This window comes from Prionailurus viverrinus, chromosome C1 (genome assembly GCF_022837055.1).
Source record: "Prionailurus viverrinus isolate Anna chromosome C1, UM_Priviv_1.0, whole genome shotgun sequence".
NCBI classification, from domain to species: Eukaryota; Metazoa; Chordata; class Mammalia; order Carnivora; family Felidae; genus Prionailurus; species Prionailurus viverrinus.
This window is the reverse complement of record NC_062568.1, coordinates 28545277-28570623: the sequence shown is the minus strand read 5'-3', so window position 1 is coordinate 28570623 and position 25347 is coordinate 28545277. Positions and strand designations below refer to the sequence as shown.

Here is a 25347-nt window from a genome sequence, read left to right as displayed (position 1 = left end):
TAATGCCTGGGCCTCTCACCAGGCACTCCATCACTTCCTTTACCATTTTTACTTTTTATCTTCTTTCCTCAAGATTTAAAACTTCTATGGGTTAATCCCCTTTATCTACTTCTGAATATCCCAGAAAATACCACGGGCACTCCTGGAATACTGCCCATAAATAATGGTTGAAACTGTGAGTAGCAGAGACTTTAATTGTTCACCAATATCCATTCTTTCATTATTCCTTTTATTAAAAGCATCCAGGGGCACCTGAGTGGCTCAGTCGGTTGAGCATCTGACTCTTCGTCATGCCTCAGTTCATGATCTCACAGTTCATGGGCTCGAGCCCCTTGTCCGGATTTGTACTGACAGTGCAGAGCCTGCTTGGGATTCTCTCTCTCCCTCTCTCTCTCTGCTCCTCCCCCACTCACACATGTGTGTGTATGTGCATTCTTTCTCTCTCCCTCTCTCAAAATAAATAAATACACATTTAAAAGCATCCAAATTTGGCTGAATATATAGCTGCTGGCTAGAAATTACGTTTTTCCAGCCTCTCTTGCAACCAAGTATGGCCATGTGACTAAGTTGTGGCTAATGAAATGTGAATAGAAGTAACGCGTGCAACTTCCAGGTTATTTTCTTAAAAAGGACACTGCTTGCCTTCCTCTTTACCAAAGGAGGTTGGTCTTCTTTCCCCTTGGACTCGGCTGAGGTGGTAAAACAGCTCAACCAGGTAGAAGAGGGCAATAGTCGATGAGATAATGGAGCCATAAGATATAAGAAACATCAGTGCTCAGATAACTTCATGAAGCAAAGCCACCCTGATCTGCCCACCTACCTCTCAACTCTTATCAGAAAGATAAATAAATGTTTATCTTTTAGAGTCTCTTGTCACAGCAGCTCACCATGTTCCTTAGCTAAAATAATGTGACTATAATAACATCTGCCATCCCAAACCATAAGAGACTCTTAAAAACAGAGAACAAACTGAGGGTTGCTGGAGGGGAGGTGGGCAGGGGGATGGGCTAAATGGGTGATGGGTATTAAGGAAGGCACTTGTGATGAGCACTGGGCATTATATGTAAGTGATGAATCACTAAGTTCTACTCCTGAAATCATTATTACACTATATGTTAACTAACTTGGACTTAAATAAAAATTAAAAATAAAAAAAAAGTTCATGCTACCTAAAAAAAGGATTATTCTCAAATGTGTTCCCAATTCCAGTCCTCAGAATGATACTGAAATACATGATAAAGTGCGTTTCCTTGTTACCATCAAAAAATATCTGCCATCCCAGTTCCCACTTAGTAACATACTTGCAGTACATCTTGTAAAGTATTAAGTAAACTTCTTACATAAAATATTATTGGACCTAAAAGAGAGAAGACCCATTACATGTGTGTTTAACTCCTATAATAAAATGTGAATGCCTATCATATGCAAGGGACAGAGAAAGAGGTTGATATTGAGCACAAACATTCTCAGGCACTGTGTCACCGGTGTCATCTCATTCCATCAGCCAGTAATCCCATGAAGTGAGTATTTTCATTCACATATCAATGTGGGGAAACAAACACAAGAGCCTAACTCCCCTGCGCACTTTGATTTCACCCTGTAAGCAGTGAGCTTATTCATTCCCAGGCATCCCTATCCCAGAGCTTGCGCTCTCTCATCCTGTTTCCAAGGCTCAGCATCTGTGGCTACTGCCCAGCAGGGCCTCACAGCCCATGTGAGGACAGACTCACAAGGAATGAACTCCACCACAAGACAGAATGGCAGGAGTGCTGCATTAGAGGCCTAACCAACACGATTCAGGGGTGTTCAAGGAAGGAGTGATCAATTCTAACCTAGAGTATCCAGGGGCTCCAGGGAGGGATTTTTGCAGAGAAATTCCATTTGCACTAACCTTTGAGAAATTAGTAAAAGTGGATAAAGAGTGCAGAGAGAAAGACATGACCAGCTGAGGGACCAGCATGAACAAAGACAGGAAAGTAGAATATGTGTAGAAAATGACAAGCGGCCATGTGTATGGATTGTGAGGGGCTTTGCAGGAGGAGACGGGGCTGAAAGTCAGGCCAGGGCCAGAGCAGAGAAGACCTTGTGTTCCAGGACAAAGCTATCGATGCTGCTTTTTAGGCAACAAGGAATCACAGATGTTTGAGGAGGGGTGTCATGTAACCCAGTGCGTGTGCCAGCATGAAGGAACAGGCAAGAGAAAAGGCTGAGCACTCAGGCTACTGCAGAGCCATCCAGGCAACAGCTGATGAGGGCCTGAACATAAGGCAGTGCGCAGACGTGGGGGATGCTGCCTGGATGTGGGGACGTGCACCAGCTCTCTAACTCTGAGCAGCCAGTGACAAGCCTGATACTAGAGTCTCTTTACAAAACTAGCTACAATCTTCATCTCCAATTTTCCACTCAAATTACCTTTTTTCTGTTTTCACTTTCTTTTTTTCAACTTTTTTTGGGGGGGGGGGGGCAGAGAGAGACAGAGCATGAACGCGGGAGGGGCAGGCAGAGAGGGAGACACAGAATCGGAAACAGGCTCCAGGCTCCGAGCCATCAGCCCAGAGCCTGACGCGGGGCTCGAACTCACGGACCTTGAGATCGTGACCTGGCTGAAGCCGGACGCTTAACCGACTGCGCCACCCAGGCGCCCCTGTTTTCACTTTCAGTTAAGAGGGTTTCTTTGGAGGCTGTGGGTGGGGAGGGGGAGGGGGATGTATTACACTTAAGATAAAGCAACAGTTAAGGCCCTGGAGCCCATCACCCCCACAGCAGCACATGCAGGGCCACAGCTCTCTCTTGAGTGGCATTCAGTTCCAGCCACGTCCCTTATTTAAAAAAAAATTTTTTTTTGATGTTTATATTTATTTTTGAAGGAAAGAGAGACAGAGCGTGAGGGGGGAGGGGCAGAGAGAGAGGGAGATACAGAATCCGAAGCAGGCTCCAGGCTCTGAGCTGTCAGCACAGAGCCCCACGCCCGGCTCAAACCTGTAAACCATGAGATCATGACCTGAGGAAGTCGGAGGCTTAACCGACTGAGCCACCCAGGCGCCCCTCCACCCCCCTCATTGTAAGTTACACTCCCCACCAACACACATACAAAATAAATTTCAGTGTCACACACCTCTCAGCTTGTCAGTGTGCAGTGTGCCTGTTTTCTGGCTTATGTGCTCTTGGGGAAATGGTTGAGCTTCCTAGCAGACAACAATGGTATACAGTAAGAGTCCTAAGGAAAACCCTCAGAGCAAATTTCTTGGGAGCTGTAAGGCAAAGGGTGAGGCGGTAAGCAGTGATGGAAAGTGTGTGTATAACCCTGTACCCTCTTACCCCCACACACAGCGAGGTTTCTCTTTCATGATTGTTTTAGCCTCTTTTTCCTTTCCAACCACCGACCACTCAATTCTTTGAGGGAAAATTAACATTCATTATGCAATTTATCTCTCTCCTTTTAATCCGGAGTGTCTGTCTCCAAGGTCCCTACTCAATAATTAATGTTTGTTCTCATTTCCCATTCTCCAGAGCATCTATTCTTGAACTGTAGGGTCAACAATTAACACTAATTATGGCTTTTCCTCTCTCCAGTGTTGGTTCTCAGAATCCCAAATTGCCCTGCTCAGCCTAAGTTGTGTGTGTGTGTGTGCGGCTATGTGTGTGTACTCGAGAGGTGGAAAAACACCAAGGAACAGGCTTTTCCAAGCCCACCACAGTTTAGCAAATCAATAAAAACAAACATTCTTTTTTGGCACCCTCCCTAGTTTATTATCAGTAATGAGACAAAGAAGCATAAATACATACATACATATATAAATATATTTGGAAATGAGTCTGGAGGGGGACGGTTAGAAGATTTCAAAATATTTTCCAGTTGGAATTTTCTATGATTCCTTCTGACTTTTTCCTCCGTATTGTTACCTCCTCAATATCACAAACCCGCCCTGCCCCACCCCCATACCCACCCCCCAAATTTCCCATTAAAAACTGTTCTTCCATTTCAGATCCACTCAGTTGACCCCTTTGCAATCCATTACCACCACCACCCCTTAATTTTCCTTCTCTGGTCTGTCATCCAAATTCTCCTCATCCATTAAAACAGCATTGCTTCAACGAGTTTTCATTTTGACTGACAAGGACAGCCAGAAGAATAATTTTTGCCCAAGGTAACTTTAAGAGATTGCAAAAAAAAGAATCATGAGGGCTGTGCAAAAGCCTGTCTGTCTTCTTGGCTGGAATCAGATGGGTTAGAATCCCCCCCGACTCCCCTGGTCCAACCCTTGTATTTGCACTACAGCTGCAGGCTGGGGCTCCTCACACTTGTCTGTCATCCCCCCATTGCTGCGCGCTCTGGGGCCCCATAGCACATCTGCTGTTCAAATCTGGGCATCTCCTCACAGCATGTGTCAAGCATTAACTGTTTCATGCTCTTGCTCTGTAAAAAGTTTTCCTCTCAGAATTTCAGCATCATGGTCCCTACAGGATTTCACTCTTAAACATCTTCAATAAAAGTATTATTTTCTTCAGCACTTTTTAAATCCCAGATCAACCTTCTCTCCATGATAGCACCAACAGATTTTTTTAAACCATTCAGTTTATTATGAGGCTTATGCATCAAAGCCTCCACTGGGTTTTCCCTTGTCTTGAGGTAAGAAACATAGCTTTTTTCAAGACTTTTTCACACTCACAGGTAAAACCCTTATTGTTTTTCAGCCTATGAATCTATCAATTCAAATGCCAGCCATGAAAAGGAGGGGTCTAGTATTCAACACCTCCTAAAAGGTAAGCTTTTCCTCTAAAAAGGTCACTTCTAGGGGCACCTGGGTGGCTGAGTTGGTTAAACATCCAACTTCAGCTCAGGTCATGATCTCACGGTTTGTGAGTTCAAGCCCCATATCAGGCTCTGTGCTGACAGCTCAGAGCCTGGAGCCAGCTTCAGATTCTGTGTCCCCTCTCTCTCTGCCCCTCCTCTGCTCGCGCTCTGTCTCTCTTCTCTCTCTCAAAAATAAATAAACTTAAAAAAAAAAAAAAGGTCAGGGCGCCTGGGTGGCTTAGTCGGTTAAGTGTCCAACTTCAGCTCAGGTCATGATCTCACGGTTCATGAGTTTGAGGCCCGCCTCAGGCTCTGTGCTGACAGCTCAGAGCCTGGAGCCTGCTTTGGATTCTGTGTCTCCCTCTTTCTTTGCCCCTACCCTGCTCACGCTGTCTCTCTCTGTCTCTCAAAAATAAATAAATGTTAAAAACAATTTTTTAAAAAAGGTGACCTCTACTTCTCCTCTATGTCATTTGACTCCCATACATATTATTTGATACCGAGACGTCCAGAAACACACAATTTCTCCCCAAATATAGCAATAAGTAGGAAAGAGGATTCACTTCTTGGAGAGCCTGAGAAATGTGGTGTCCTCATGAGTTATGCATGGGCAGCACAGTGTGCTGTGGTCTGAGTGTAAATCTTAGGGGAGAAGAGAAGCTGAACCAAGTGCTTGTACTTGGCTGGCCCAGGAAGGGAAATCTGCAAGGATGCCCTGTAGGTTCTGACGGTTACACACTGCACAATTCACATTATGATGAGGTAGACATTGCTCCTCGCATTGTGCTCAGCCTGCACAACTACAAATGAGGAAACTTTGAAAAATGCTCCCAGGCATGGTTTTTTTTTTTTTGGTTGTTTTTTTTTTTGAGAGAGAGAGAGGGTGCAAGTGAACGAGGGGCAGGGAGACAGAGAACCCCAGGAGGGACAAAGAGAGAGAATCAGGGCGTAAGCATACAAACTGTGAGATCATGACTTAAGCCGAAGTCAGATGCTTCATGACTCAGCCACCTAGGCCCCACTCAGGCATGTTTTCTAAATGGAGGACTGAGGCCAGCACTACCTCTTCCAAGCTTTCTTTCATACTTCACTCCCCCCATGCAGAAAGAAGCCAAAACGAGAAGTGTAGGCTGACTTTGCAGCTCATCCTCCACCTACCACCATTGCTGCTTCTGCTTCAGACCAGGGGTAAAGGATGATTATGTAGAGACCGCCTCTCTCTCCCCAAAATTGTCTTTGATTAATAGAGAAATGTGTATGGTCTTCCTCACTGCTTATTTGGGGACAGGCAGCAATGAATCTCCAATGAAGGACCTGCTATAGTGACAGGAAGCAAGCCACAGATGGTGTGCTGGAGCCAGAGCTGGGGGGAGGGAATTGGTTTTGCCAGACACCACAAGACTAAAAGGAGAGAAGGCACAATCATATGCTTGCCAATCCCAAAATCTGTAAGCAGAGAATACTTGAGAGCCTGGCTTTCTGCATTACCCTTCCTGCCATTCTCCTTGGATGGACATGCTGACCATGGTAGGAAGTTTCAGTGTCAGTTCTGTTCATTCTCACTTATTAGTTGGAACTGGGCCAGAGCAGCTCTTAATAGGAGCTCTCTAGTGAATGATGATGGTGATGGTGAGATGATGGGTACCACTGTTATCTCTCTTTGATATGCCAAGCATTGTGCTGAATGCTTTACATTCATTATTTCACCTCATCCTCACACCAATGATAGGAGGTAAATTCTATCATTATCTTCATTTTTCATCTAGGACAACGTGGCTCAGAGAGGTTAAGTGACTTGCCTAAGGTCACACACTAAATGGAGAAGCTGTGATTGGAAGCCAAGAACCCTTCCTTTTTTACCATGATGCAGGGGTAGTGGTGATATCAATCTAAATAGGCATGTTGCCATCTGACAGTATGGAGAGTTTAGGAAATTACTGACCTAACAACTCCTATAAATAAATGGTTTTTGTTACACATCCTTTTATTCCTCCAATTTCCCTTACTCAGCATCAGACACCCTTTTGTGGGTAACAGTGAAAATGATTTACAACTTTCAGAGACATGGGGAGGACAGAAGCTGAATAAAAGTAGGAATAGGTTGGGAGAACCAAACTCTTGAGACAGATTTTCAAGTAAGATAGGCCATTTACAGAGTAGCTCTCCAGACCAGAATCATTCTTCCTAATACGGCCAAAAATGTTATAATTTCATTTCACTCTGCTATTGAAAATCTTACTAGGCTCACTTTGAATTCAGAAGTATTCTCTTATAAGGTTGACACTTCTGAGAAGCTATAGTCATTTACACTTTAGTAAAAATTTATTTGATCAGATGGCTGTCCTCTTGCAACCTAGCTGAGAACAGCTGCTCTGAAGGACTAAAAATTCTGACAGGGGTTAAAACAGAGGTGGGTAATTTGAAGGTAAAGAGTGTTTTAAGAATTGAAACATTCCTAACTGGTGGGTTGCCCTGGAGAGCTTGGATGAACAGAAGGATATTAGCTATATGAGGAGAAGGCCCAAAAAGAAAAGTACAGAAAGGGAAATAGTAGAGTGCCAAAGACAAATTTAGACTATTTCAGAATTGCTCCATGGCAAGCTTTATATCCATGAAAGGGAAAGAAAACTTATTTTCTCTCTTCTCTACTCCTAGTAACTAAAAGACCTTAGGCTAATGCAAATCTCTTTCTTATTTCCAAGCTTTTGAACATACTGTTGCCTCTGCCTGGAATACGATTCCTCATCTCCTCCTATCTCCTGTCATTTTTAAAAACTGTGGTAAAATACATACAACCTAAAATTTACCACCTTAATGATTTTTACATGTGCCATTCACATTGTTAAGTAGATTCACATTGTTGAATCTCCAATCAATCTCTAGAACTCTTTTCTTCTTGCAAAACTGAAATGCTATACCCATTAAATAACAACTCTCCATTCTAATGGGACTGCAGATATAAGCACCTCTTTCAGGGCTTAGATGTAGGAACCATATTTGTTCCTTTGATTTGCTCAATGACCTTAACAAACAATTCTTGCATCTCTTTGTGCGTGACATTCCCCATTTGCTTTTAAGTAAATGGATATAACACTACTTTGAAAATACTTGATACTCCCTGGAATTGAGTTCAAAGAGCAATTTAAGACATCTATTCATTGGAATCACCTGTAGATCTTTCACAACTTTTTGTTTTCTTTTTGGTCATTTGGTTTTAATGAATATTTTCAGGAAAAAATGATATGATTCTAAAAAATTATGTAGATGGTGGAACTTGGGTATTTGTGGACTGGAAGTTTCAACTATTGCAAATGACTTCACAAATCAGGGACACATACACTATGTCATCTTACAGAGGCATGAAGTCAAATCATAGACATTTTGAAGCTGGAAAACAGAAGACCATCACTAAGCTAGTGAGTGAACCTAGCCCTCCTCTGAGTACCCACATCTCACTGCTGTGATCCATGTTTATTATAACACCTGCAATTACTCTTGAGAAGTTATTTTTCAAAAAGAACACTGATTTTTTCATATAAATATTTTTTAATGGCCCGAAAAAGAAGGCCAGCTCCTTGGGCTGGTAATGAACGTAAGAGAAAGTAAAGTGGTTTAACATTTTGATGATTCTCTGCCAAGAAAACAGTTTTATAAATCACTCTAATGCTTTATTTATAGACTCATTAAGAGCTTGAAAAACTCCCCCTCATTTTTCATTTATACTTTAGTTTTATTGGGGATATGATATACACTAGGGGTATTCACAAAACTAAAGATTCTTGAAATTCGTGGAATGTGTCCCTCCCAGGTAGCCAGAATCTGCTATTCACTTAGCGTATAATATGCACAAGGGATCAGGGCCTTGCTCAAGCAGTGAAGTAGTGCTTAGCACAATGCATTATAAGGCTGGTGTGGATTTTAATGTGTGTGTGTGTATCAGTTATATTTCTCAACCTATGAAATTTATAATATGTTTTCTTCTGTCAGAATGATCAAAAAATTGTAACTTTCCTTAACTAGTAATCCATAAATACTCTTTCCTGTTTCACCACTCTTCAGACATTTGTGCTATAAAGAAGCATGAGGCTTTTCTTTAGGAATTTTTGCCTCCTAGCTTCTCTCTTGCTTCTTTCAGTCATCTCCCTGTGGCCTATGGATTTTCGTTTGCTGTTTTCTTAGTTCTCTACAATTCCTTATTTGAAAAATAATGAAGACGTGAGCATTGGACCATGTCCAACAGAAAGAATTAGTGAATCTGTTTTACAAAGCACATAAGCTTGCTTATTCATTTATTCATTCAACAAACACTAATCGATCATCTCCTAATGCCATATACTGTATTAGGCACAAGAATAGAATTGAGAGACAAAGTCTATTCCTTAGTGTCATCCATAGTAGTAACGTGTGGTGAGAGCTATGAATACTCAGAGCTAACTCAGCCTGCAGCTTGAGAAGGCTTTTGAAGTAAGAGAGCACTTAAGCTGAGTTTCTAAGGGTATACATAGCCAAGTGGAGAAGAGTTAAGGCTGCTCCAGGGAAAGGGACCACATTAAGGTTAGAGAACATGGTGACACGGGAGAAATGTAAGCAGCTTATAATGACTGGCCCTCAGGGTACATGTAGGGAAGGGAGTGGGGAGAAATGCAGTTAGCTAGTGGGGTAGGCAGAAGCCAGATCATAAAAAGCCATAGCAGCAACTAAGAAATTTTCCCAAAGACTGTGAGATCCCATTTAAACAGGAATTGGTATAACCAGATTTTTATTTTAGAGAAATGACTCTTCCAGCTATCTAAAAAAACAATTGAAGGCAGTAGGATTAGAGGCTAGACCAGATGTCTATTCTTGTTTGAGAGTGAGTGACCAAGAACAGTATCTTCTACAGAATTAAGATCACCACATGAACTGAAATGACCACTTTGTGTGTAGCTCCACCTTTAGCCTCTTTTGTTAATTCCCTTCTTCCTCACAGTCTTCCACCACAGGTATACTTATTAATCCTACCTTGACTACCATGAGAGGGTTTCTCATGTAGTTGATATTTTGTTGCCATACAACTTATATTTAAATCCCATCATCTAGCTTGTGTTCCATTTGGGGCGTGGTAAACTGCCATGTACCTTTCGACCTCTCCATAAAAAATAATTCATGAACTTTGAGAGAAGTTGGTATTCCCAAAGCTAAAGCCAAACCCTTGAGACTGAGCTAGAGTTGATCTAAGAAGAAAGACGTAAGTAAAAGAACTGTTATTTCAACTTGGAAGAAAAATATTGCCCTTGCATTTACTAGGCATTTCCATATTTACATTCAGACTGACTTATAGCTTCTAGATGAGTCTACTTGGCTCCTTTAATAGACCTTCCTGGGGTATGTCTTTAGCTTGGAGATTTTCTCAGGTCTTTAGTAACTGTTTGATATGCCCATCTCACCCTCCTCGTCATCTAAGAAGATTTAAAGTAAAAATGTGTAGCATAAATAACGTCTTAAATCTTATCCCAAGTATTTGATAGTGACAATACCAAGAGGCCATCGTGGGTCTTGGTTTCCTGCACTAAACAAGCAGATCAAGATTTATTATAGCATGTCCAACACTCCATAGGTCATAGACATCTTGAGTCATATCATATAAAATAAGTATTTTTAGATATCATTTTTTTTTTTCAACGTTTATTTTTATTTTTGGGACAGAGAGAGACAGAGCATGAATGGGGGAGGGGCAGAGAGAGAGGGAGACACAGAATCAGAAACAGGCTCCAGGCTCTGAGCCATCAGCCCAGAGCCCGACGCGGGGCTCGAACTCACGGACCGCGAGATCGTGACCTGGCTGAAGTCAGACGCTTAACCGACTGCGCCACCCAGGCGCCCCTAGATATCATTTTTAAGGAAAGGTCATAGCACTATGTAAAGGAACCAGAATTACCCTTCCTTTTATGGTTTAATCTATACTGGGAAGATTTTTTTTAATTAATCTGGAATTTGCCTTTGCATTTTCCATCTTTGACCAAAAATACAAAACCATGAAGGTACAAAGGCTGACTTTTAGGACTTCTCCCACTGGCTTTGGCTGGGCTCAGCAGGTCCAAGTGCAAAGCTGTGAGAAGGCAAAAGTGCTTTCTGAGATCTGCTTGGCAGTGGATATATCCCCTCTCCAATGAGGAACCACTGCAAATTATGAAGAAAGTGTCATGGGAGCATACTAAGGATCAAAGAGTAATCATGCCTTAGAAATGGCATGTGTGAGAAAAGGCCCTACACATATTTAAAGAGGCTCCTGCCAGCACCTCCAAAAGCTCCTGCCCTTGTAACCACAGAATGTTTGGCCACGTGGAGCCTGCAAGTCTCTTGTTCTTTCCAAGCCCTGACACACGACCATGAAGGAGCCAGGTGGCCCGGTTTGCCTGATAAGATGACTTTTTGGTTTGGTCTCTATTCTGATACCAGATGAGGCCCACCAGAGTATCCCATACCAAGGAAAATAAGTTTTCTGAAACAATGGGAATAAATATGATTATATTTCATTTTTATCAAAACAATGAATAATGATAACTTCAGTATTAAACACCATTAACATAAGTTTAAACAGAAGGAAATTTTAAGGCACCCTATTCCACGCTAGAATCAGATACTCTTTCCTGCTTTTGAGTGTTTGGTGAAGGATCCCATGATTTGAAGAAGGCAGAAGAGTTTGGGATGAGACCCCATCTAGCAAGGGTCATCTCTGAAACTGCCTGATTATCTGGTGGGAATGCTATCTCCTTGCTAAAAGCCTGTGGTTAGATTAATGCTAGCAGTTGAAAATCTGCTCTGGCCTGATGGTGGGCAGCCAGAGAAGGAATGTGTTTTCTGTTTATCTCTTTAGTGGCAGAAATATTCATCACAGAAAGACTCCAAGCTCCCAGTTTCAGGCAGGCCTAGAAGTTGTGCAGTCTGTAGTCTGTGAATGTACACACCAGCTCAGAATGATGAGAAAGAGCCAGGCCTGTGTTCACAGCCAGTTGCCTGCATTGGTTGATGGGTCAGTCAGTTCCTTCAGCTTGATAACAGGGGTAGATCCTGCCTCATTGTTCAGAGAGGAAGTTTTACCACCCCCATTGCTTTATCTCCCAGGAATGTAGTTTGAGCTGTGTCTCCTCCTTGACAGCTTGGACCTCAGTAAATTACCAGGGTCTTGACCCAAGAGATGGAGAAGTCCTAAGCGATTTTTTTTAGTCTCCTATCTAAAAATGTGTTTACATTTCTTGAACTCTGGCTGACTGATTCATTCTCCTGGTGTTGCAAGAACTTTCTTTATGCATTAGAATTTATAAGTTTCATTTCTAAGAAGCCCAAAGTTCCTTCCAAGCCACAGTGAAGTGAACCTCATCTCAATGCAATTCTACTGGGCTGGGTTTGTCCGGAGGATGGATCACGGCCAAGCAGCTGTGATGTGGCAAGCACAAGTCAGGCTAATGGAGGGAGTGTGATGTGGAGGGAAAAATATTAGATGCTATGTTGGGAGATCTGGGTTCAGGTTCTGGTCTTACACTGTTTCAAGGAACAGCCTTAAGCCAATCTCATGAAGCCACTCTCTGGACCTCAGTTCCCCCAGCTGTTTTAAAAAAGGAATGTTTTAAATCTGTCCTAAAGCCATTTCAAACCAGAAGAACAGGACAGCTGAAAAACAACAGAAAACGAAAGGTTGGCCCACAAGGAATGAGTAGAGGTTTCAAGTCAAAGAGACAAAGATGCCACAGGCTCTTAAAAGTAACAAGCATGGAAATAAGTTTTTGTTGGACACTCAACCCACACCAGAGACTAAAACCCTTGTTAGTGGAGCCATGTGCTTAGCTAAATCTGCTCCCCAAATAAACATTCCTTTATAAATATTAAATTTACTTTCTTAGGGATAAAAAGAAAAGCAAAACAAATTCTATCCTTTTGCAGCACGGGGTTTGAGTCTTGGGCTCAAATCCTTACTCAAAACCTCACTAGTGGTACAACCTTAGGTAGATTAGTTTACCTTTCAAGCCTCAGCTTCCACACCTGTGGAAAGCAGCGATAACTCAACCATGGAGGAAAGCCACACAGATTAACATCGTCTGCGAGGCACCTGCTTTATGGAAAGTTCCATGATCTCCCACCAGCCCTACTTTGGCCTTTGCCTTTGTTTGCTTTATGTTTCCACTTCTTTTCTTTTTTTTACTTTTTTTTAGTGTTTACTTATTTTTGATAGAGAGAGAGGGAGACCCAAAATCCGAAGCAGGCTCCAGGCTCTGAGCTGTCAGCACAGAGCGCAATGCGGGGCTCGAACCCACGAACCAGGAGATAATGACCTGAGCTGAGGAAGGACACTTAACCAAATAAGCCACCCAGGCGCCCCTTTATGTTTCCACTTCTGTTGCCCCTCCACATTATGAGGGAAAAGGGAAATCTCTGATCCCTCTATCTGGAAGGTTGCAGAAGCATTTTCTTCAGTGAAGTACAATCATACAAAATTTATATTCAACAGTATCAGCAGATTTTTTTTCATCAATATTTCCTTTTTAATTTCAGCTGTATCTGAATTTTAGTAGCACAAAGAATTTACTTTTGTTCTTTTAAAAAGCAACCAAAACAAGAAAAATAGAAATTTGAGTGTAAGTTCTCAACACTATACTTAACATGGTATTTATACTGTGCTTATAGTGGGGTCCAGGTGTCGTTTAGTGAGTAAATATGAATGCCATAGGTGTATGTGTGTTTATAACCCTATATACATGAACTAGGTGTGTTTGTATATAGTATATATAAAAATTAATGAGACCTAGATCTGACAGCTTTGATCCTTTTCTGATTTTCACCATAGCAAACAATGCATCCAGAACCTATCTTCACACGAATCTTAATGAAACCTCACCTTTGACCCAAAAGCCAGAGAAGCAGGTACAGTATTGACTCTGAATGAGCATGAGACTGGGAGGCTGGACTATTGGGTTCTTGCCTCGGCTTGCTGTGTGACCCTGGGTAAGAGTCTTCACCTCTCTGGGCCTCATTTGCCTCTTCAGTAAAATGAGACAAATGGACTATAAAATCACAGAGGTTCCTTGGAATGTCTTAACTCAGCTTGGACTGTTTTGTGTGGCTCTTCATGTGCCTGAATAAGTTGAATAGGCCTCTCTCTGACTTCTACAAAGCCAAAAAGGGAAGAGGGAAAACAGAAAGGCAATAGCCACTCAGACTCTGTACTAAAGGGCCCATTTTTTTCCCATCCAATTCTCATTCCTAATGGGGAGGGAAAAAAAAATAACAATCAAGAAAAAAATGTAAGGCTACTGTGAAAAAAGGAGAAGTATGTTTCATCTGGATGGGTCAGAAATGTCTATTGGTGTTTCAAGGACATACATTCATAAGTATCAGTTTGTTACTTCATTTGAAGCTTTGAGGCTGGACTGTCTTCAAATTCACTCTAGAGAGACAACTCAGGAGGAATTCCTGGAGCTGTATCCAGGGTCTCAGAGAACCTGAGGCAGAAACAGCACAGTTCCAGGGCACGCTCAGGTCTCTCGACCTGCTGGGCCACAGCCTGGGCGGACAGAGGGGTGCATGATCTCTATTTCTCCCTTATCTCCAACTTCCTGCCACAGCCTGGCTTTCTCCTCTTTCCTCACATTTATTAAAAAACAATAATAAAAGTAGTTTTAGTTTCATGTGTGTGCCTAGCTGGGTTCTGAGAAAGGACCTGAACTCTCACTGTTAGAACCCCGGGCTGGGTCAGGCCTCCACTGAGGTAAAACACAGCTGAGCTGACCCTTCTTGCTACTGAGGAAACACTGAACCAACGTTTGCATTTTTTTTTTTTTTACATGCCTGCTTTGAAGACAGCCTTTATGAGGGATCTAGAAGGTTTTCTTTTTTAAGACAGTCTGTAACCAAGGAAAATATACCCTGCTATATTTTGATAATTCCACAATTCCAAAGGCCTTGCAGATGCCTCACTTACCCGAAACGCACTCCAAATTCACAAAGCTCCCCTGGTTGTATTTCAGGAGACCTAATATGGCCAGCAATAAAACAGTGGCTCAGTCACGTCAGATGAAGCCCTAGACTGAATTATTAGCCTTGCAATCAGAAAGAGGAACACCAGGCCGAGGATCTTAAACCCTAATCCTGGGTTTCCCCGGAGAAGCTGTGGCAAACCAGGTTACTGAGAACCTCGTGTGCCTTTTTTTGTGAAAGGAGGGCCGTTCCTCCCAACAGAACCAGTTGGTTTGTTCAAGTCACAGTGGTCTTACTTCCTTTAGAAGTAGCCCCCAAGAGGAAAGCCATTCGAGGAAAAGCCTAGGAAGCCCCACCAGCCCCTAAACACAGAGAAAATGGCAGGGGGCAGGGGAGACTGAGGAAGGTGGAGGCTGCTCCCATGCCTCCCACCCCCTTACTTCTTGAGGCTAATGGCCCTTTATTAGATTAATCACTGACTTCAATTTTAACTACTTCCTCAACCTACTCCATGTAAATGACTAATTTCATGTTTACTATAAAGCATCTGGAAAGGATTTAGAAACAAATTTCTGCCCAGCAGATTTCAGTTACGTACCTTGATGGGCCGCTGGCAAATCCAGTGGATTCCTTGCAGGGTTGCCTTCCCACTCTGAAGCAGGCTAGGATAGCACACAAAATTGATCTTTATCAGCATCAGCAGTTTCTACTTTTCTTTCCTTCCCATTAATTCCTCACTGACTCGCCCTCTCCCTCCTCTCACTAGGGTCTGACCTTATTAGGAGTTCAGTCACATAAAGCACTTTTACTTTTTATCATTGCGCTAGCTGTGAGGAAAGAAAGAGAGAAAGAAAAAACCCAGAGGTGGAATATATGGGCATCCCTATGTTTCCATGAGAAGTCACAGACCTAGACGTGGAAAACAGTTTCTGACGCGTGGGTGAGAGGAAAAGCCAGCCGTGACCGGGTTCGTGGATTTAGCCCCTGGGCGCGGGAGGCTGCCTCCGGGCGCCCCCTAGCGGCTGCATTTGAAGCCTCGAAGGCTCGTGTGCGTCTGTTCCGTGGAACCGAGCGGGAAGGACTGGGGCTCCGGCCTCCCACACGCGGGGTGGCAAATTGCGCGACTAGGTCCTGAGCCTCCCCTTCCACAGCCGGCCAAGGATCAGGGCCTCGAGGCAAATCCACAAGTAGAAATCGGAGTAGCAACGACATCAACAACTTCCTGGGAGTTGGAGGAGGGGGTTAAGCGGAAAGAGGGGGAAGAAACGACAAGGGGGAAATGTGCAGATGAAAAGAGCAGTGAAAAAAGAAAAAGGAGACAAGCAGACATGTTTCAACTCCAAGCTCCCATTTCCTCTTTCAAATGAACGGCCTCCCCACTGTGAACAGAATCAAGTATTTATGAAGGCATTTTTTGCATATTAATGGCTGCACACGGAGCATTGCCAGTTCTGAAGTCCTAAAGGTATGATGCCCTTTTTTTAATGCAGGTCCTTCAAACTCCTCACAGAATTTGGTATTCTCCTTCACATATATTTTCCTTTCTGCCTTGTGGCTCCTCCTCGGGTCTTTCATTTGATTAAGAGAAATGAGTTTCCACTACCGTCAGCGACCGAGTACTGCTCTTACCTCGGTGGCTGACATCAATCGCGAGAGAAGCTTCTCCTCTTCCCCAGGGCCTCTCTGTATAGAGGCTGCAGGTTAGGTGAGGTGACCAGCACCTAAAAAGAGTATTAAAATTGTAAATGAAAATACCAGCAGGAAACGTTAACATATCTATGCTGGAGGGGCAGAAAAAGCAAAACTGAAAAAAAGAAAAGTTTTTTAAAAATTGCGTTAACTACAACAGCATTGCTATCTATACTTGATAAAGATTACATTAAATGTTAAAAGGAAAACATTGAGAACCAGTTAGAAAAATAAGTAAAAGACATAAACAATTTATATCAAAAATAATAGCAATAGAAAACAAGTATGGAAAATATTTATCCTGAGTAGCAATTTAAATGCAGATTGAGGGAAACAGGAGGTACCATTTTATATTTGAGATGTATGCCTCCTCTCACTTTTTTTTTTTTTTTTAATTTTTTTTTTCAACGTTTATTTATTTTTGGGACAGAGAGAGACAGAGCATGAACGGGGGAGGGGCAGAGAGAGAGGGAGACACAGAATTGGAAGCAGGGTCCAGGCTCTGAGCCATCAGCCCAGAGCCTGACGCGGGGCTCGAACTCACGGACCGCGAGATCGTGACCTGGCTGAAGTCGGAGGCTTAACCGACTGCGCCACCCAGGCGCCCCAACCTCTCACTTTTTTTTTAACATTTTAAAGTTTATTTATTTATTTTGAGAGAGAGAGGAGAGAGAGAATCCCAAGCAGGCTCTGTGAAGCCCAACAGGGGGCTCGATCTCACCAAATGTGAGATCATGACCTGAGCCAAAATCAAGTGTCAGAAGTTTAATAGACTGATCATCCTGGTGCCCCAAAGTTTTTTTTTTAAGTTTGTTTGTTTGTTTGTTTGTTTGTTTGTTTGTTTGTTTGTTTTTAAGTAATCTCTACCCCCAAAGTGGGGCTCCAACTCAACTCCAAAATCAAGAGTCACATGCTCTTCCAACTGAGCCAGCCAGGTAGTCCATCCTCCCACTTTTTTTTTTTTTAATGGCAACACCCAGTACTATGTTTTGGTAAAACTGGTACACTTATACACTTCTGGTGAGTTGCAATTTGGTTCAATCCAGTTGTAAAGCAAAATGGCAGGCAATATAACTTGTGAAGCATGATAAAATATTGCTACTCATTTATTCAGTACTTCTGACTCCTAGGAATTTATCTTAAGGAAATAATTCAGCTGAAAAAATGAGTGAAGATGTCCACTGCAGGATTATCTATAATAAGGAAAAATTGGTAACAGCCTCATAGTCCAACATCAAAGAAATGATTACATTAATTATGACATATCCCTCTCGGTGAAAGGTTTAATTCATTCATTAAAAATGATACTTGTTCATACTAGAAACTGTAATTTAATACTAACAGTTTAACACAAGGTTTCTCAACCTCCACCCCATGAACACTTTGGGCCAGATATTCTTTGTCATGGGGAGCTTTCCTACGGGTTGTAGGATGTTAAGAAGCATCCCTAGCCTTTACCCAGTGGATGCCAATAGCACAATCTCTCAGTTGTGACAATAAAAAATGTGTCCAGACCTTGCCGAAGTCCCCTGTAGGGGAAAATCACCCCTAGTCGAGAGCTATGGATTAAATTTTAAAAGTGGAAATCAATGTAATTATTAACTAGAACTGCAACCATGTAAAAAAATAGAAAATTTTCCTGGAGAAATTCAGTGCCATGCCTTTGGGAATGAGTAACAGAAGGTAGGGAGTAAAGCCTACTTCTCTGGACAGGGAGATGCAGACAGCTAATTCTCTTAGAAATCAGTGCTGGGCCCAATCTCACTTATTAGCTTCAAAAATATCTCCAAGAAGGACGCCTAGTGACATCTTCAATCTGCAAGGAAAAGACTTGCAAATAATGCATGCAAAAAATTTCTGTCATGCTAATTTGAAATTAGGGCCCTGTTGAGTTGAGGTTTTTTTAGTTTGTCTTATTTTTCACTATTATTCATTTTTCTTTCAAAATCCTCCCTGTAAGAAGGAAAAAGGAATCAAGAGGAAAGCTAGTTTTATTCACATCTGGCTTTAAATGATCTAGGAGTCGGGGCTCCTGGGTGGTGCAGTCGGTTAAGCGTCCGACTTCAGCCAGGTCACGATCTCGCAGTCCGGGACTTCAGCCAGGTCACCATCTCGCAGTCCGGGAGTTCGAGCCCCGCATCAGGCTCTGGGCTGATGGCTCAGAGCCTGGAGCCTGTTTCCGATTCTGTGTCTCCCTCTCTCTCTGCCCCTCCCCCGTTCATGCTCTGTCTCTCTCTGTCCCAAAAATAAATAAACGTTGAAAAAAAATTTTTTTAAATGATCTAGGAATCACAGTAAACAACAAGTATACAGAAAGCTAAACAAGAGGCAATATCATAGTGCCATTATTTTTTAACTAACTGTTAAAATTATTTAGTTTTTACTAAATTGTTGGAGAGGGTCACCAGAATTCTTCTTCTAAGGATCTCAACCCCTTTTCACTGTTTTATCCCACTGACCCTAGACTTTGGGGGACAATGAATTTACCTCTTTTTCTGAAAAGTTTGGATCTCAAACTATGAAACTCTCTTGTCCACACAGATCTATCTATGTAAGCTTGGAGCAAGAAGGGTCCTTAGCCCAGTGGTTTATAGAGCTATCAGGGCAGAGAGGTTGTCAGTAAAGAGTATCAAAGTACAAGCTCAAACCTTAATTAGATTTCCCAAGAATCATTGCATCTCTTTGTTTAAAATAAGAAAGAAACTACCTCACCAGTTTTCTCATTGTCAATTTTCTCCCTTTGTTAAGGAAAGCAAACATCCTTTCTTGCATGCTTTATCTTGGGTTTTGTTTTGTTGCTTTGTGGGGATTAGAACTTTGGTAGTGTCCTAAAAATCCTGTTAAACTGGAATTATGTCCTTTTTTCCCACTTCTCATAGCCACTTCTATTTCAACGTGTATTATCTCTTAAGTTCAGGTTTCATGAATTTACAAGAGTATGAATTCATATTTGATCTTAGGTGTCCTAAATTTACTTCTTGGGGATTTCAAAGAGTAGCCTGTAATTCTAGCACACTAAGATTTAGGTTGAATAAACCTATGTTTACCCCATCTGTTTCCTTGGTGGTTTGACAGATGGTGTTCATATCCCCTTTCAGCCTTCCTCTTTCAGGACAAAACACACACATACACACACACACACACACACACACACACACACACACACACAAAACCCACCTGTAGACACGCTAAGTTTTTGTACAAAAGGGTACAAAGATAACCTTTTGTTTCAATATCCTTCTGAGCCATATCCTGCTTTCTATTGAATTTTTTGGCTATTATCTAAAAGAACAAGATACTAATCTTTAAAGACAGATGCCCCCCACCCACCACTTCTGCCTTATTCATCTGTGTATCCCTTGTGTTTACCACAGTTCTTGGCACATGGTAGCTACTGGGAAAAAACTGACCATCTTTAGTTGACATTAAGGACCATGTTCTGGGTAAAAAAGCCATAATCCTCCAAATAGGATTTGAAGAATTGCACTTGTTTTATTTCCAGTGATAATGATACGGAAGTTCAGCTGACATTTCTCTAACAGCTCACACAATCTCCAGACACTTCCTGCTGTTGGTTGGCACAATTTGGTATTTCAATCTCTGGGTCATGTGCAGATTGAAGATGTCACCAGCCATCTCCTTCTTGGAGATCTTTTTGAGGCTGATAAGTAAGTTTGGGCCTAGCACTGATTTCTAAGAGAATTAGCTGTCCTCATCTCCCCACCCAGAGAAGTGGGCTTTGCTCCCTACCTTTTGTTACTCATTTCCAAATGCATGGTACAGAATTTTTCCAGGTTCCATGCTGGTCCCCTCTCCCTCTTCTTTCCCTCCTCTCCTCTTTTCTCCCTCCCTGGATTTGTAAATAGTTTTGGTTGTGAAGCTTGATTCAAAGGTTTTTTGAAGATCTAAGCAAACTTCAACTTCTGGTTCAACCTCACCCACAGGATTATTTTGTCAGCCCCAAATTCCATTGACAATTTAAGGATAATTTACTGAGAGGGGTTTGTTTTTAATTACAAAACCAGGCTTTTATTACTTGAATTTTCACTGTGACTGTCATTTATTCCAGGACATCTGTATTTATTAATCTATTGGCTGCTAGTTCCAACTAGACACATGATATGTGCCTAGTTGATTTCTTTTTCTTTTTATTATGGAAAATTTCAAACACATGCAAAAGTAGAGGGGCTAGTATAATGAACTTCCATTATATTATAAGTATCTACAGTTATCTCCCCATTATCTTGAGAGGGTCTTTTTAGATGGTAATTACAGCCAATGTTTTTGAGGTTTACTATGTGCAGGGTTTAGGATTATCTCCTTTAATCCTTACAACATCCCTATGAGGTAGGTATGGGTATTATCCCCATTTTACAGATGAGGAAACAGATGTCACAACAGACAGAATCCCATTCAACATGTGACCTGCACTTGTAAAGAAGCCTGCTGGTTTGGGAATCCCACAAAGCTGCATTTAGGTCCCTGCTTCTTGCATCCTGGCTGTGTGGTTTCAGGAAGGTATTTAACCTCTCAGAGGCTCAATTTCCTCATCAGTAAAGGATAAAAATATGTCCCTCATGGGGTCATGACAAGAATTAGATGAAACAACATATGGAAAGGGATTAACACAATGTTTGTCACTAAGTAATCCCATAATTTACAATAGTAATTATTATTCCATTGCCCTGCTCTCTGCTTGAAAGCCATTATAAAACAGAAGTTGGGGAGTTTATATATCTAAGGGGTCAGATGTGGAAAAGGAGAAGCTTGAAAAGCAGGAATAATTTAAAGCACTGTGAGCCAGTCTACCTAACCATTTTCCCCCACCCCCCATCACACCCAACCACCAAGCCCAAATATCCCCCCAACCAAGTATCCATGCTGTCTGGATTTTGTTTCACTGCTTACAGGTCTACCTATCAGAGATTCCTTTGGGTTTCTCATATCTCATTGTGATTTTTTTTTAATTGTTTCCTGTCTTGCACCCAAGGAAGCACAGCTGAAGGCCTGAGACGGGGGGAGGCAGAGAATTTTGGCACCAGGAGCACTGGATCCAGCAGTGCTGCCCAGGAAAACTTAGAAGTCAGAGGACAGGAGGACCCAAAGGAAGGGAAGGGGCAGGAAAGAAAGAGAAAGGAGATTTTTGTTTCTCTTCTTCCAGTCCTCTGCCATCCCAGCACTACCAGGGCTACTTCAGCTTTTTAGTCCAGCTAAATTATGGGTTAGATCAACTTCAATGGGCCAGTGTAGAAATCAAAGCAACATGGGCATCATTTCTTTTTCTAGTGAAAATCGGCTGATTTTAAATGACCTATTACAGTGGAATCAGTTTGCAAGTTGAGATTCCCTGTCTCTTGGTTGTCTGTCAGATTGGAAAAGTCACACCAGATCCAATGTAAAAAGGAAGTCACACAGTTTGGGGTTAAAGTGTTGGGTTAGAAGCAGGTAGGGACTCGTTCAGATTTCCCACTCTGCATCCCACCACCTCCCAGTCTCCCAGTCGAAAATAGGATGTCATCTCTCAATCACAGGCACAGTTACAGCCTGAAGGCAGCCAGACACCCCCTCACAGAAAAAGCTAGTTTCTACCTCCCCTGGGGCAAAAGAGATCACTATTTTGGCTTAAAATTTTTCTCCTCCAGCTCCTGCTAAGCCAGATAAACAATGATTCTGTTGTGTCAACAAAGCACTTAATTAAACTGAAGACAATATCAATTAGAACTGATGGATAAGATTTACTTCCAGATAGTAAAAGCCCTGGAATTAAGGTGTCCTGGGTTTCATTATTCAAATGCTCCCTGAGTGGAACATTATTCAAATGCCCCATTTTATAGGTAGGAAAACTGAGGCATAGAAACTTAACGAAATGACAAAAGTCAATAAATGAGTTTCTCACAAAAGCTAAGACTGGAGATTGCAGTGTTTCTCTTCCTAATCTAAGTTTGCTAGCTATGAGGCTAATTTGTTAAACACTCAGGAGGATGTCAGATCCTTTTCATAGAGTTGAGGCATAAAAAAGTAGAGACCAAAATTTGTGACAGGAGGAAAAATAAGAAGGCTCTTCTCTGGTTTCCAACCAAACTGTCTCTCTACCATGCCTCCTTGCACAGCCCTCCTAAAACTGTCCACTCAGCACATCTCACCAGCAGCAAATTGCCTTTAGAACACAAAACACAGGCCAGGATGTCAAGTGGCCAAGATGAACAGGATGAACCCAAGTGACAGGCACAGGGACCACAGGGCAGACTTGTGATGAGTGGAACCACACCATGGCTTGGGGTCCTTTCTCCTCAGAAAGAGCCTATGCAGGCAAATGGGGTTTTGAATTGAGATCCTGGTGTTCCATCAGGCCTCCTAAAGACTAGAGGTCTTCTGTTTCTCCAGGCCAGGGAAACCTAGATTGACACAAGTTCGCAGAGGAGGACCTAGGGTGGCTGGGGTGGCTGACCTTGCACAGCCAGGGTCTCCTCCCAGTTACCCTGAGTTGATAGTGTATACAAAGCCCCTGGCCCACTGAGATCCCACCCTAGGCAGCCCAGTCATAGGGAGCCCTATAGACCTACATTCCCTTCTTAGCCCCCACTGTGTCCCCATTCCTACTGCATCCTTTTAGTTCCACAGGCTTCCATGGGCAAGAAATAATAGGGCCTGAGAAGGCCAAGTGCTGGGGAACTGGCCAGACCCTTCAGACATCAGGCAAGAGTGACCCTTTCCAGGATTTGGTCCCCACCCCCCCAGCAGGGAACATGGTGAGGGGGAAGTTCAGAATCCTAGTCCTCCTCACCCCTCCCCACCCCCAGTGACTAAATCTCTCAGATCTATTCATCCCCGCTGGGATTCAGAGTCCCCCAACCCCCAGGAAAGTGGAAGGACAGACTCTCAGCCAAGGAGGGGGGCCTGGTGGTCCAAAGGAGAGACTCGCTCTTTTCCTTTTGTTTGCTCACAGGAGGGGACAAATGCCCTGTGTGCACAGAGGTTTGATGTGACAACTTGATAGACCACATAAGGGTTTCAGCAAAGGCCTCCCGACCCTGCTCTCCATGCATTAAGATAATGATGGGGTGTGTGCCCCAGTACATTTCAGATCTTGGCTACAAAGGCCTGCCTTCCTTCTGTTTTCTTCCTCCAGCTCAGCTTGCCCACAGGTTCCCAGAGACTCTTGGCAGCTTTCTCTCAGGCAGAATGAAGTTGTGAGCTGCGTGGGAGGCAGTTAGACAGCGAGAGTGTTGCAGCCTTCTTAATGAGGGACAATAGCTCCTCTTGGAGCCATTAAGCCACAGCTACAGAGATGGGGAACCCCAATTAGAAAGGAGTGGGAGAAGTAAAGAGGAGGGTCTGAGAGACGCCTGCAGGACAGATCTATATCTTTGGGGCTCTGTGGGCCCCATGGGTAGAGATATAGCTGACTGCGTTTAGGATCTGCTTTCCTTCTTAAGGTAAAACATTCCATTGACTAGAGAGCCAACCCTGGGTGGTGACCCTTCAAAATACACAAATTGAAAGGAGGGGACAAAATTACCAGAGAGAAGGGTTTTTCTTTAAGTTTGTGGCTCAGAGATTATAAGAGTAAGAAAGGAAATTATATTTATTTAATGGACATCCTCTGTAAGTTTTGCTACATTATGTATGTGAGCATATGGATATTTGTATTACAGCCGATAGCTCTCTTTTGTTCTGGCATTCAACTGAATCACATTATGTTTACAGCAAGATAATAATCCTGGATTTTCCATGGCTCACTCTGTCAGAGTATAAGATTAGCTCTCGAATTCATTAACAGCCATCTCCTTTTAAATGTCAGATAACTTTTTAAATGCCAAGTACTTACGCAACACCTTCTGTGCAATTCAAATCAGCTTTACCAAATTAACTCATTAATCTTTATTGTTTCACTTACTGACGAGAAAGGCTTCCAGGTGTTTTTAGCAGAACATGAAAATATTAAGGTAGTTACAATACAATACAGGTGGGTTTTGATTTTCTGCTAAACATTGACCCTTCCACTGGTTTTGTAATCATTCCCAGCAAAGCATCCATGTAAAAGAAACATAAAAGCTTCAGGCATCTCTCCTTTCTTCTAATTCCCCCATTTTCCTTCCCTTCTATTTTTCCTTGTGTTTTCTTCCCCTTTCTACATCTTCAGGTACCTTGACTCCTGTTTGCTATTTATCCTGCTGTCTTTGCTCTCAAAATAGCCCAAGAGCTGCAAGTGTCAATTATGATGGTTCTCCCACCCAGAAACAGAAGGGCGCCTTGCAGGATCAGGGATGGAGCTCAAAGGGCTGCTTAGAACAGGCCTAGAAATCAGGAATTCCACTGTCCTTTCAGAGAACCCCCACCTGGTTTTACCTCTGAATAATCAGATATAGGCTGCACTGACTGCTAAAGATAGATCCTTCCAGAGTTGGCTTCTTCTTGTCCCCCAGTTTTCTGTTCAAGTCACCCTGGAAAGGTTTTCCCTCATCACCCAAAGGCAAGTCCCACCCCTCCCCATCAACTTCCATCTTATTCCATTTCACTGTCTTCATAGACTTATCTAAAATCATCCAGCTTGGGGCGCCTGGGTGGCTCAGTCGGTTGAGCGTCCGACTTCGCTCAGGTCACGATCTCACGGTCCGTGAGTTCAAGCCCCGCATCGGGCTCTGCGCTGACAGCTCAGAGCCTGGAGCCTGCTTCAGATTCTGTGTCTCCCTCTCTCTCTGGCCCTCCCCCTGTTCATGCTCTCTCTCTGTCTCAAAAATAATTAAATGTTAAAAAAAAAAATTTAAAATCATCCAGCTTGAGGTTCCTGGGTGGCTCAGTTGGTTGAGCGTCCAGCTTCAGGTCAGGTCATGATCTTGTGGTTCGTGAGTTCAAGGCCCGTATCAGACTTGCTGCTGTCAGTGCACAGCCCATTTGGGATCCTTTGTCCC

At 42.7% G+C, this 25347-nt stretch overlaps 1 protein-coding gene across 2 annotated transcripts in view; it reads left to right on the top strand.

Annotated features, from left to right (window-relative positions):
- Window positions 1-25347, top strand: part of KIAA2012 (KIAA2012 ortholog) — a 110109-nt gene that overhangs the window by 43252 nt on the left and 41510 nt on the right. For both annotated transcript variants that reach the window (XM_047870605.1, XM_047870604.1), the window contains exons 12-13: window positions 4696-4764; window positions 13617-13693. In XM_047870605.1, the coding sequence (XP_047726561.1) occupies window positions 4696-4764; window positions 13617-13693 (146 nt within the window). The remainder of the gene's footprint in view (window positions 1-4695; window positions 4765-13616; window positions 13694-25347) is intronic.